We start from the raw sequence: 12,580 nt of genomic DNA on the forward strand, positions 1-12,580 counted from the left end.
TGGAGATGGTAACGTTCCTCGAACAAGATCGAAGAGTATTCTTACGATTGATGAGTATCTGTTAGTAGACGGCGTGGGGTGCTTTTGCTTTGTAGACTAGGCGCGAATGGGTGGATAAGTGATTGAATTACTGAAGCCGAGGCCGTGTTCTCGGATCTGGTTAAACGTAACATTTCGACGTCTACGAATGAGTGTGTGACTTGATCTTGTGCTTGTGATTTGTGTATTCGTGATATGCTTGTAACTCAACGCTCGCTTATGCTGTAAATCATGCCATCATCATCGTTAACTTGATGGATTCGTCTCATCCCATTCGATCCATCTCCTTATAACTCCATCTACCGCCCTGATACCCTCCCTCGTCGCCCCCACTTCGAACCACTCTCTATGCTCCCTTCCACACGCCTCACACTTTCCCCCGTTTGCCTTGAGCCCCATACCCGCAAGCTCAATATGCACCAGCCGCTCAACACGGTGCACGTGGGTCGTCATATGTGGTACCACGCCCGACGACTCTTGCGACCCGGGAAGGTATGGGTAGTACCGTAGCATCTCCACCTCATGGCCACACTGCCGCTGCCATTGATTTAGCCGGCGCTGGACGTTGGAGGCGCGGCCAATCTTGAGGAGCATGGTGGAGCGGGCGGTTGAGGGGTCTGTGGCTGCGAATGAGGAGACCACGTCGCTTGGACGGCGGGATTGTGAAGGACGGGATGGCGATGGAGGTGATAGGAGTGAGCGGGCGGCGTCGACGGGCGGAGAGGTCGAGTCGGAGGTGGGCGTGAGCCAGAACATGTAGATGAAGCCTGGTTCTTCTGAATCTACGAATGGACGTGCCAGCTCTGTCATGAGGGCAGAAGCAGTTGTCGTGTCTAGCGAGTCGGGGATAAAGTCCTTGATCTGCCCCGTTTGCGAGCCTGTAGACTTGCGAGATCGACGGGAGGATTTGCCGGGGGATGTATCCTGCGAGGCGGATAGGCGCTGTTTGGAGGTGTGTTTTGGGGGAACGGGTATGGAGGTTCGCTGAACGGGACGCGGTTGAGGACGCGCTGGACGAGTCTCGGGAACTTCCTCGAGAGGGATGGAGAAGCAGAAGCAGCAGGAAAGAGTCTGCTTTGGCTTTGGCTTTGGCTTGCTCGTCTTCCGTCCTGCACTATCCGTCCTCTGCCTCCTCTTCTTTTTATCCTGCAACTCCACCAACCCAAGCCTATCAGCCAACGTATCAAGACTCGTGCGTCCCTCGAGTATGGGCGTCGCGGTGGCTCTTGGCCCGGGACTCGAGTGCGCGGACATGCCCGCCTGCTCACGGTGCTGCCAGCAGTAGAGGGACTCGTCGCGGGGGTCAGGCGTGCTGGGTCTCGAAGTTGCTGGCTTTGCGGGCACGGGGCGGCGGCAGGGCCGACCGTTGGAGGTTATGCCGCGGCATGTTGAGGATGGGTTCTTGGAGTCGGAGCGGGAGAGGAGGGACTCGGGGGTGTTGGCGACAAAGGGCATTGTTGGTGTTGGAGTGGTGGTCCTCTGTCGGTGTTTAAACTGGGGATTGAAGCGAGAGAGAGAAAGAAAGACCCAGCAGCCCCTTTTTGAATAAGGTACCAACCGAGGAAAAGTGATTCAGGGAGAAAGGGACAGGCCCGCTCGGGGACCGCCCAAAAGTTTGGTTTTTTCACATCTTGGTTGGCGGGCGAAGCGCGGTGAACCAGCGAGGCTGGGCTGGGGATGGATTGGGGAGTGTCTGGTAGTGAGTTGTCGTCGTGGCTGGGTCGTGTGGCTGTGCAGGGGGCGGCGAGACTGGCTGAGGAGGCAGCGACCAAAGAAGTGATGATGTGTTGAATGTATCGGTTAGAGGATGAAAGTGACTGTTTGATTGTGAGATGGATAATTGTGGTGTTAATCACGGTCGAGGATTGATGTTGGGAGGGATGTTTGGTACGACATGGTGATGGGGCACTCAAGGAGGTCATCATGAGAACTCATGATGCACACATTATGAGTGCCATGAGATGACAAGAGTCCTAAAGAAAGAGCGAAGCATTTCAGACGAAATAAAAAAAAAAAGGGGACGGATGAAAGGTGTTTTGATCGTCTTTTTAATATGTTGTTGAGATGTAACCTATCTGCTCTTGATGCAAGCTGAACTCTGCAAGAGACTGAGAACAGTGGCTTGGAGGAGACATTGGATCGAGTCTCTCGCAGAAAAAAACCGCGACGGTATGTCTTTTGTATCCTTATTACTGTGAGACTCACTTGATTCCTCTACAGGTGCCAAGAAAGGGATATAGAATAGATGGGCAGGCAGATACTGCCTCGATTCTCCAGCGCCGTCGCGAGGATAGATGTTGGGGGCTGGCCGATGCACACGTGCGGCCAGTGTTGTTTCGTGAGCCAAGGAAGTGGTTTTTTGTATGCAGACAAAAGCTGTTGGAGGAATGAAGGGTAGCGTGTGCTCATGTACAAGTTTAATTAGCATGAACCGTTCAAGTTCAAGTCAAGCCGCCGAGTCAAGCCAGAAATACAGGTTGAGAGGACTGAGTGTCTTGTATAGGGTTGATGGTGGCGTCATGGAGCCATCAAGGTTCTTCAACTCTTCGCATGGCTAACAGGGTAATTCTGTCTGAATGCATAGAAGCAGATATTCATAGTTAATTATTCGTATAACATTAAAGCAGTCCGTGATTTATGCGCCTTCCGTAGCTATGCAGCCCTCGTTCCGTGATGCCCTTATCCTTGATAGAACGCGCAATGAATAACAACAACGATTGTCACCGTACTGTAACCCCAATGATCATGTCCTCTTTGCTAATACATGCATGAGCCGACCCGAGCCTTGTAGCGTGTTATCGGCCACCTCGCGATTCACACCGGGTAGCGGCGACACCTTGATGGCCTATCCTCAGCACAGCGCTTCAGATTGACGGCGATGGTGAGGATGGGGCTGGTGATGATGCTTCGCTCAAAAAGTTGAACCCGACGATGCCTTCGGCCACAATCTTATCTTGGCCAGATCCAAGCCGTGAGTAGAGGGATACGCGACGTCCGATGATGCCATCGTTGCCGACTTCGATGGAGAGTGGTCTTTCCAGGGGGAGCTCGACAAAGGTGTCTTGAAGTGTTGGTCTAGTAGCTGGGAGGGCGAATTGGCGGAATAGTCCGCAGTCACTTGCTTTTCTTGTCATATCGCCGCTGGAACTGTTCACATATTAGTATGGGTAGAGAGTATGGTAAGTGGAGGTTGGCTCACTGGATGACGACATGGAGATCTGAGAGGTTCTTGATGTCGCACTCATCGCTCGGCGTCAGTCTTGCATGTGTTGCGCTTGAGCTTCCAGGGCATCCAGGAGTGTGAAAGGCGAGGTCGGCGCAGAGGTTGGAGGTGATTGTGTTGATGGGAGGGTTGAGAGCCGCCAAGGCGCCTCCTCGGGGTCGGTTGGAGTTGTCAGGGCCACACATGATGATTGATGTTGTGAAGATGTTGAAATGTTTAGAAGAAGAACAAGAGGGCAGTTATAGCTTTAAAGGACAGTTCATCATGCCAATGGATCTCTCTCATAGTCTCTCTCACTCACACAGACCAGAGTTTCATAGCTCGGAATCGCGTTGTCCGCCAAACTTGCTCACTCCACATTGACCAATCACAGCACCGCATTTGGCAGCGCTGTTCCCGAATCGGGCAATCCACGGTGAGCAAGTTTGAGCACCTTGATGACCTCTTGAACAGATTTACCTACGCTTCGATAAATGCATTATGATAATGCTATTCCTTTGTTTATGAATAGGATTAATAATTACCCCTCTGACGCAATTCGGTGCTTGATTGCCGTGTCGGTCTTTATCCTTCCGTCATGTTCCTCCATGTCCTCCAGCTCTCACTTCTACCCCTCTTCTTTGCCTCAGCTTCTTCTTCGTCTTTGCCTCTTCTCTCTCTTGACTGTTTTGAACAATACTCTCTGATTGAGAATACCTGCTTTCTGCCCGCCATGTCTGTTGGAACCTACTCTCTCCCGGCGCTGCCGTACGCCTACGATGTGAGCAACACTACACCCCGGACTTATGGTCATGGCATCACAGTACCCCGGACAATGAGCTGATTTCTGTATCACAGGCCCTTGAGCCTAGCATCTCGGCCCAGATCATGGAGCTCCACCACAGCAAGCACCACCAGACATACGTCAACAACCTCAACGCTGCCCTCAAGACATACGCCTCGGCCACATCGTCCAACGATATTGCCGGCCAGATCGCCCTCCAGTCAGCCATCAAGTTCAACGGCGGCGGCCACATCAACCACTCTCTCTTCTGGGAGAATCTGAGCCCCTCCAGCTCCCCAGACTCCAAGCCCGACAGCGCCCCTACCCTGGTCGCTGAGATCTCCAAGACCTGGGGCAGCCTCGAGGCTTTCCAGGAGACCTTCAAGAAGACCCTGCTGGGTCTGCAGGGAAGTGGCTGGGGATGGTTGGTCAAAGACACCCAGGGCCTGCGCATCGTCACCACAAAGGACCAGGATCCCGTCGTCGGGGGTGAGGTGCCTATCTTTGGCGTTGACATGTGGGAGCATGCCTACTACCTGCAGGTGAGTTGTAACACAAGTTTCATCACATATCGGGTCGGGGATCTGACTGGGTTGGATAGTACCTCAACGGCAAGGCTGCCTACGTCGACAACATCTGGAACGTCATTAGCTGGAAGACATCCGAGGCGCGGTTTGCCGGCACCCGGGAGGATGCTTTCAAGGTTCTGCGGGCTTCCATCTGACTTGAAGTCGAGGGAAAAGAAATGAGCGGGGGCACAACATTAAACAGCTTCACAAGGTGAACAATGTAGATTCAAGTTCCCTTTGGTGGGATTAGTCCTACACGCACAAAGCATGGCAAGACTTATTCAGCTGAATGTTGTCATTCTCCATCACTTATCTCCCAGTGACACTATCAACGTGCTCAACGTCTGACACTCTACCCTTAGTCTCGGCTGGTTACCAAGGCCACGGCCAGCATCTGACTCGCCCAGCAGACGCTGCGTAACTTTCTGACCGCCAAGTAGGCCTCCCATTCTGTGACAAGGTGCTGATTAATTGCCGTGCGATGTTGTTGTCTCCCCCTTTTGCGAGTCACATTTTTGACTCCCGCGTGTCCCCGCCTTGTCATGCAGTCTTCCGTTCGGAGCTGAAAAGGACGGGCGAAAATGGATTTGCCGTCTACCCGTTTTGCCACGGGTGAATCGAGGCTCTAGATATGCATGTTTCCACCGTCAGCCACACACGCGCCAAGATTCTAATGCTGCTTGTCACTCCCAGCCTCTCCTGACTGGGATGAAGCTGTGTGTAACCATACAAAGACAAGGCTATAGAATTGGGACAACGTATCTGCGACACTGCTGCGCGTTTGTGTGGCAGGCTGACCGGGAGTGTGCATCGTGGCTGTTTGGACGCAGGTACCGGGGGCCCTAGCTGCACAGTAGATCTGCACTGTCAAAGAAAGCTTGATTGACTTTTTGTAAACGATGATGGATTATCAGAAAAGGCACTTTTGTTGCAGACGGGATAGTCCGTGATAGACGTGATACCAACTGCGTAGTTGTGCGTGATAAAACCGTGACACGTCTGACTGACTCAACCTGTGCTCAGAGTGTATAATAGTGCTAATTCCAAGCCGAGGGCTGAACAGTATCGACTTGGCCCCCACCACGGGTCGAGGCATGTATAGGCTGTCAAAGATTATTTTAAGAAACGGGCTTGTGCTGATGGAGAGGACAAGGCAAACAATGGCGTCTAGTCAAAATGAGTCGAAATACTGTAGATCAACGGAAATGCGAAACTTGGCGCCTGTTGCCGTCCGCCCGTATACTAAATCTAGCATCCCCCCTTCAAACGGCGTCCCGATAATGGGTCAAGATACTGAAGACGGCCTTGCCGTGCGGCCTGCGCTTGGTCCCTCGCGTCCCCGGTGCGACGGCAGCGTGCAGCTGGACTGTAGACGTCGAGAAATGTAGACTTGTGCGAGGGAACCTGTCCTGGGGAAGGGGAAAGAATTGGGTATAAAGAGGGGAGGATGAGGAGGATGGAAAGATGGGAAAGTTTTCAAGTCAGTGAGACCAGAACAACTGGTGCGCTTTTGTCATTCGTTCATCCTCTTCTCTCCTCTGTCGTTACCTTACCTACTCTACCCTCGCTTTTTAACCCTTCTACTCTCGAGATCATGTCTCATCTCGCTCGCTTCGCCCTTGCTGGGCTTGGGTACGTAAAGGATTCCCTCCTGTCTTGAAGTTGACTGACGTTTTATCTTGTCTAGGGCCTCGGTCGCTTATGCTCAGACCTACACTACCACCGTCACCGAGACTGTCACCGAGTGTGCTTCGTCTTGCTACTCTGTGGTCTCGCAGTGTACCTCGACCGAGTACCCTACCTCGTGTGCTGGGACGGTGACCTCTACTCTCGGCTCTGACACTGTCGAGGTTCCGACTGGTTCTTCCTCTGTGTCTGGTTCTGGAACCTTTGTTGTTGTGACTACTCCTCGAACCAAGATTGTCATTACCCCGACTTCTTCTTCGACTCTTCCTGGAAACACCACTTCTGACGCTAGCCCTTCTACCCTCTCCTCCGGCATTGCTTCTACTGAGACTACTGTGGTTTCTGATTCCATCACCGTGTCGGAGGCCTCTAGCGCTCATCCCGAGGTGACTTCCTCTCAGTCTGATGTCTGCACCGAGCCCTATGGATGCTCCTCCAGCACTCCCTCGCAGAGCGTGGAGACCTCCACCTCTATCACTAACCTTGAGACTATGCCTACCTTTATTCAGAGTGTCGACTCTAGTGCCCTGCCTTCTGGTACTTCGGCTGAGAGTGAGGTTACCACTTCTGCCTCCAGCAAGGAGACTTCTGACTCAGGATCCTCCACTTCTTCGGTCGCTAGCACGGAGACATCTGCCCTTCCATCTGCGCCAACTGGTAGTGAGAGCTCCAGCACTGTCTCTGAGCAGGACACCTCCACCGAGGACATCGGCAGCTCTACTGCCACCACTGAGGGGCTCTCTACGACTACTCTGAGGTCAGTCATTACCAGCCAAATCACGGTCTCCGATAGTGCTTCAACCACCTACGAAGAGAGCTCAGGCACTGTCTCTGAGCAGGGCAGCTCTACCTTCACCGAGGATACTGGTAGCTCTACTGCCACTGACGAGATCTCTACAACTACTCTCAGATCGGTCATTACCAGCCAAGTCACTGTCTCCGAGAGTGCTTCTACCACCGAAGAGGACTTTACTACGCTTTCAGAGACATCCGAGGGGGGCTTCTCCATCAAAACCCGCAAGTCTTCCTCCCAGGTTAGCTCTGCTAGCACTACCGAGGACGCCAGCACCGAGACGGACCAGAGCCCCTTCTCTACCGACTCTGTCTCATCTGAAGGAACTACTGTCACTAAGTTGACGTCTCAAATCACCATCACCCAAACTGAGTCTTCTTCTGGAGTTGAGTCGACTGATACCCCTGAGGACACCAGCTCCAGCGAACTCTCCTCCGGCAAGCCATCCAGCACTGGACCTACAGCTTCCGAGACAGACTATTTGTCCACCCAGAGCACCAGTGTCGTCGAGAGCTCCTCTTCCAAGACTTCTGTCACTACTGGATCCACTGGCAGCGTTGTTAACCCCGAGTCCACCTCCAAGGTCCCTTCTCGTACCAGCGAGACCAAGTCCACCAAGACCCCCTGCCCACCGTACTCTCACACTCATGTCTACCCCAACACGACTGTTGTTCACAACACTGTTGAGCAGGGCACCGATTCTTCTGCTCTCCCTGGAAGCTTTACCTCTACTTCGGTCCTTGATAATGGGGACAGCTCTTCGACTACTCCGAGCGTGACGGTGGAGACCGCCACCACTGGTGCTCAGACCTCAGGCAGTGAGCTTCTTGGAACTTCGAGCACTGGAGAGGCGTCTGGCACCGAGCCCACCTCTGGAAGTGTTGATACTGAGTCCTCGTGGCTGCCCACTCCTTCTTCCGACACCTGGGAGTCTACCCCTGGAGTTGCAACCACTGAGTCTACTACTGCCGAGTTGACTGACACTTCTATTCTGTCTACACCCGTCTTCCAGACCACCCCCACTGCTACCGAGTCCGTCGAGACTTCTACCCTCTCCGAGTCTTCCGCCTTGTCCACCACCAGCGCTGCCGACGCAGAGACAACCGGTCCCTATGGATACGACTTTGGCACAGAGAGCGACTGGGAGACCTCCACCATCAACCCCGACACCACCAGCGACTCCTTCGCCTCCAGCGCTGCCGCCGTGGGCTCCTCCTCCTTCTCCCCCACCACCTTCATGACGACCAGCAAGGCTGACTCCTCGGCCGCGAGCACCACCACCGAACCTCCCTACCAGCCTCCCGCCTACGAGCCTCCCTCATACCGCGCTCCCGCTGGTAAGCGCTGGGGTTTCGGGTGGTAAGAGGGGAAAAAAGTACAAAGTTTCCTGGCAAAGGACGTGTTGTCAAATGAGTTGACGTCTTCTTTTTCATTCTTGACTTTCTTTCGTGTATCTGGGATACTTGATCTTTGGGATACTTGATACTTGACATACTTTGGGGGTTAGATAATGATGAGGTAGAAAATAAAGTAGGCTTTGATCCTTGACTGTGCCTCTATGTGCTTGACCTCAAAACCAGGCATTCGTTTGCGATCCCTTTTCTGTTAGTAGAAGATTCCATATTCGTGGACACCTTTTAGTGACCGACTCGCCATTGGCTCTGCACACTACACCCATCTTCTCCGACACGATCATTACCCTGTCAATGCCTTGTAGTTAGCGTCTCCCCTAACCTTGTCATTATCCGACGACCCAGCGCCCATGGGTCATAAAGAAAGGTAACTCTTATACATACTACCTAACAATCTTACCATCTCTTTATGCTTCTTATTAGATGATAATAAGCTAACCGAGACCGTTGTTCTGTCGTCCATCTGTGCACCTACATGGCATGGACGGTAGCTGGAGGTTAGAGAGGATGCGAGATGAGGGGCAGTTGGGGAAGCATGGAGACAAGAATAGAGACTTGAACAAGCTTAATGAGAAAGGCTGGAGCCTAGCGCAAGCGAGGCGAGTGATCCTTGTCTATGACATTTACTGAGGGTTGGGGGAACTGACGCGGCTGTGTGATCATCCCCCACTTGTTCAATGGCATGATGTCTCTTTGAATATCGATGTCATTGTCAGTCAGAAACAACCAGTCGCTTCAAACTCGCTCTGGGTCCTTGTCGTGGATTCTGCCCGCATTTAGCGCCATGCCATGCTGGTTCATTCATGGGTTTGGTTTGCCAAGGTCAAGGGACGAAACGTATCTCGTCCAATGATGAGTTCCAGAAGACTGTAAGTCATGTCAGGTGTGTTGATTGGAGCGCCTACTGTGAGCGCCAAGGACCTTGATTCTTCTTCAAACATGGCACGGGCCAGGTCGTAATGGATGCTGCGATGTGGATGAGTGAATTCTCGGTTCTCGGTAGGTTGGGGGTATGGTCTGCTGATCATGGGGTTTCTCCAACACATCATCAAGTCAATGTCTTTTTGCCAAGTCTGGCCGAAGGAATAGCCAAGACTGGTTAGCTCACCGCAGATAATAACACCAGTAACATGAAGCTGAGTGTATGGTTCCCAAATGGAATGCCCAATTTGAAGCAAACGGGACGCCGGAGCGGCAGAACGCCATAACTCCTCAAAGGCCTATGACTATTACAATAAGTATATTTACATAGGTAAATCCTAAAATTGTATATAATCGTCATAAATTGAAATAATATGTTACAAGTCTCCTATACACTACCTTCGAAATGAACTGTCGGCCACATCCTCCACTCTCAAGCACAATCCCTATCAACCACTCCACCATACCGAGAAAACCTCAACGGCAATCTTTATCCGCTATATAACGCCAATCAATGAAACATTTCGAAATGGGAATAAAGCGGATACGGGCGGGTATGACCACATGAATCATCCCTGCCATCACGCATCACACACCCTTGCGCTCTTCCACTACTTAGTACTACCCCATCCTGCGAGCAGATCACCCCGACTTTTCCCTCATCACCCCGGATTACCTACACCATACGAGAATGGTACCATCCAGCCCAACGTCCTGAGTCAGGATCGACAGGCGGCCGTCGCCGTTGAGGATTAGGCGAGTGTCAACGAGCAGACCCGTTGACTCGGATCGGATCCGCTGCTCTCCAAGCACTTTAAGCGTAGTTAGCGATGGCCATGTAAGTTTAAATAGCATGCGTAAAACCCTTTTTGTAGTGTAAGGAGTGCCTTGCTTAAAAATCGTGATCACTACAGCTCAGTTGCCCCAGCACCCCCCCCCTCATCCCTCATCCCTCAACCATTATGAAGACCTGGCTCAGCCGCGGCAAAGGCGTCCGCGTAGGCATAACCATTTGTTGCCTCATAGCATTCGTGTTGTTCGGCTATGATCAAGGGGTTTTTGGGGGCATTCTTCAGAATGAAGACTGGCTCAATCAATTCGACCACCCCACTGATAGCAAAACCGGTATCATCGTTTCCTGCTACAACCTTGGCTGTTTGACAGGATGTATCAGTGAGTAGTGCCTTGTTTCTGGCTGTCTGCCCTCTCAATTGTCTTGCGTGAGTGCTTGGGCGTGCGCCCAAGCACGGCCACCGAGTCAGAAATAGGGGTAGTAACATTCACCTACAGTCAACTTCTTCGCCGCGGATAAGCTTGGCCGGCGAATGACAATTTGGGTCGCAATGGCTCTAGTTATAGTCGGCGCGACCCTTCAAGCCACAGCCTACAATGTCCCTCATCTCGTTATCGGACGAGTGGTGACCGGCTTTGGAACTGGCATGAAGACCTCAACCGTGCCTATGTAAGTGCCTCCCGACCTCTCCATATCGCTCCTGCGTCTCTCATGTCTCTAATTAATACTTTTCAGGTACCAATCTGAGCTTTGTGAGGCTAAATATCGTGGCCGCCTCATCGCCTCCGAATCCCTATTTGTGGGCGTCGGTATCGTTTTTGCCTACTGGTTCGATTTCGGCCTCTCATATGCTGGCGGAGAAATGGCCTGGCGCCTTCCTCTTGCCTTTCAAATCGTTTTTGCGCTCCTTGTTGTCGTCCTTGTGTTTGCTCTCCCCGACTCCCCCCGTTGGCTCTTCCAACACGGCCGCCGCGACGACGCAATTGCCGTTATGTGTTATGTCTATGATAAAGACGTCAATGACGCTTGGATTATGGAGCAAACCAAAGCAATTGAGGCTGCTATCGAGCTTGAGGCGGAAGCGCAAGTCTCCCTGATCGACTGTTTCAAGAACGACCGCGTCAAGACCGGCAGCAGAGTCATGATGGCCTGGGGAATGCAATTAATGAATCAATTGGGTGGAATTAACCTCGTGGTCTACTACGTACCCTCTGTTCTCGTCACAAATGTTGGAACAACTGCTCATATGGCTCAAATCCTTGGTGGTTGTATTCAGATCATGTTCATGGTTGGGGCCATTTTACCCGCACTTGCCCTGGACCGCATGGGCCGCAGAAAAACGATGATGTGGGGCTCGTTCGGCCTAGGGTTCTGCATGATGATGGTTGCCATCCTCCTGTCCCAGGCCAAGAACGCTTCCAACGGCGAGAAGTGTGCCTCGGCCGCGGTTGCCTTCTTCTTCCTTTACCAACTCTTCTTCGGCTTCTCCGTCAACTGCGTCCCCTGGGTCTACGTCCCCGAGATCCTCCCACTCAAAGCTCGAGCTCGAGGCACAGCCGTCGGCATCAGTTCTAATTGGATGTGGAACTTCGTTATAGTGATGATAACGCCTATCCTTATAGAGAGGATAGGCTGGAAGAGCTATCTGATCTTCGCTATCACGAATTATTTGTTTGTTGTTGTGACCTGGTGGTTTTTCCCGGAGACCAGCAACTTGGACCTCGAAATGGTGGACAACATCTTTGCTTCCGGAGAAAACCCGGTTACAGTAGCAAAGAGGATGCAGAAGGAACTCAAGGAAGGGCGCTTGCGCCCTATGGGTGCCGATTCTTCAGACAATGAAAAGGTGGTGGAAGATATCAAGGCTTGAGATGTTGGGAATTACTCCGGTGTGGCGCATATTAAGGTTTAGGTTCGTTATTTTTATCGCGATCGGATCGACCCACTCAAATTGGAATTACCATTGGCCTATCTACAAGTGGGCCTCAACGGTTCTGTATGTACCTTTACTCAATGAGAGAGATTGTTCGGAGAGCACAATTCATATAGAAGAGGAATTCTCTTTGGAAGTTCATGGTCTCTTTCGCTGAAATTGACATCCAGTGCTCTTCGGGCCTACCGACATGATGGATCATGTCTTCACCTGAGCCCCTCGAAGAGGGGCTCATCGAAGGGACTACCCTTGAGCCCAAGGCAGAGGCATCACTCTTGGCACCTCAAGGGATACAGATTTCTAGAGTGACATGACTTACTATCACTGTTGCGGAAGTATAAATCGTAGCGACTTAGAAAGGAGTGGCAAGTAAATGCCTGTTGCTGAAGTGAAGCACTCAAACATCGCCGCAGCTGATGGACCAACACGACATGGATGAGTGAAGTAA

The 12,580-nt window shown here is 52.0% G+C and overlaps 5 protein-coding genes across 5 annotated transcripts; 3 read left to right on the forward strand and 2 right to left on the reverse strand.

The window, feature by feature from the left end:
- Nucleotides 1-285: 285 nt before the first annotated feature.
- LRP88_12220 (meiotically up-regulated gene 113-domain-containing protein) lies at nt 286-1,494 on the reverse strand (the record flags this gene model as incomplete). Its single annotated transcript, XM_083248614.1, has 1 exon — nt 286-1,494. The coding sequence occupies one exon, from the start codon at nt 1,492-1,494 to the stop codon at nt 286-288; it is 1,209 nt and encodes a 402-aa protein (XP_083096044.1).
- Nucleotides 1,495-2,903: 1,409 nt separating this feature from the next.
- Nucleotides 2,904-3,447, reverse strand: LRP88_12221 (uncharacterized protein; the record flags this gene model as incomplete). The annotated part of the gene is made up of 2 exons (XM_083248615.1): nt 2,904-3,186; nt 3,239-3,447. 2 exons carry the CDS (start codon nt 3,445-3,447, stop codon nt 2,904-2,906), a joined length of 492 nt encoding a protein of 163 aa, XP_083096045.1.
- Nucleotides 3,448-3,974: 527 nt separating this feature from the next.
- Nucleotides 3,975-4,749, forward strand: LRP88_12222 (Manganese/iron superoxide dismutase; the record flags this gene model as incomplete). Its single annotated transcript, XM_083248616.1, has 3 exons — nt 3,975-4,022; nt 4,100-4,567; nt 4,627-4,749. The coding sequence occupies 3 exons, from the start codon at nt 3,975-3,977 to the stop codon at nt 4,747-4,749; spliced, it is 639 nt and encodes a 212-aa protein (XP_083096046.1).
- Nucleotides 4,750-6,188: 1,439 nt separating this feature from the next.
- LRP88_12223 (uncharacterized protein) lies at nt 6,189-8,436 on the forward strand (the record flags this gene model as incomplete). Its single annotated transcript, XM_083248617.1, has 2 exons — nt 6,189-6,226; nt 6,282-8,436. The coding sequence occupies 2 exons, from the start codon at nt 6,189-6,191 to the stop codon at nt 8,434-8,436; spliced, it is 2,193 nt and encodes a 730-aa protein (XP_083096047.1).
- Nucleotides 8,437-10,749: 2,313 nt separating this feature from the next.
- LRP88_12224 (uncharacterized protein) lies at nt 10,750-12,069 on the forward strand (the record flags this gene model as incomplete). Its single annotated transcript, XM_083248618.1, has 2 exons — nt 10,750-10,868; nt 10,935-12,069. The coding sequence occupies 2 exons, from the start codon at nt 10,750-10,752 to the stop codon at nt 12,067-12,069; spliced, it is 1,254 nt and encodes a 417-aa protein (XP_083096048.1).
- Nucleotides 12,070-12,580: the final 511 nt, after the last annotated feature.

The sequence above is a fragment of the Fusarium phalaenopsidis genome (genome assembly GCF_050370095.1).
Source record: "Fusarium phalaenopsidis strain FUZ10S chromosome Unknown contig_32316, whole genome shotgun sequence".
NCBI classification, from domain to species: Eukaryota; Fungi; Ascomycota; class Sordariomycetes; order Hypocreales; family Nectriaceae; genus Fusarium; species Fusarium phalaenopsidis.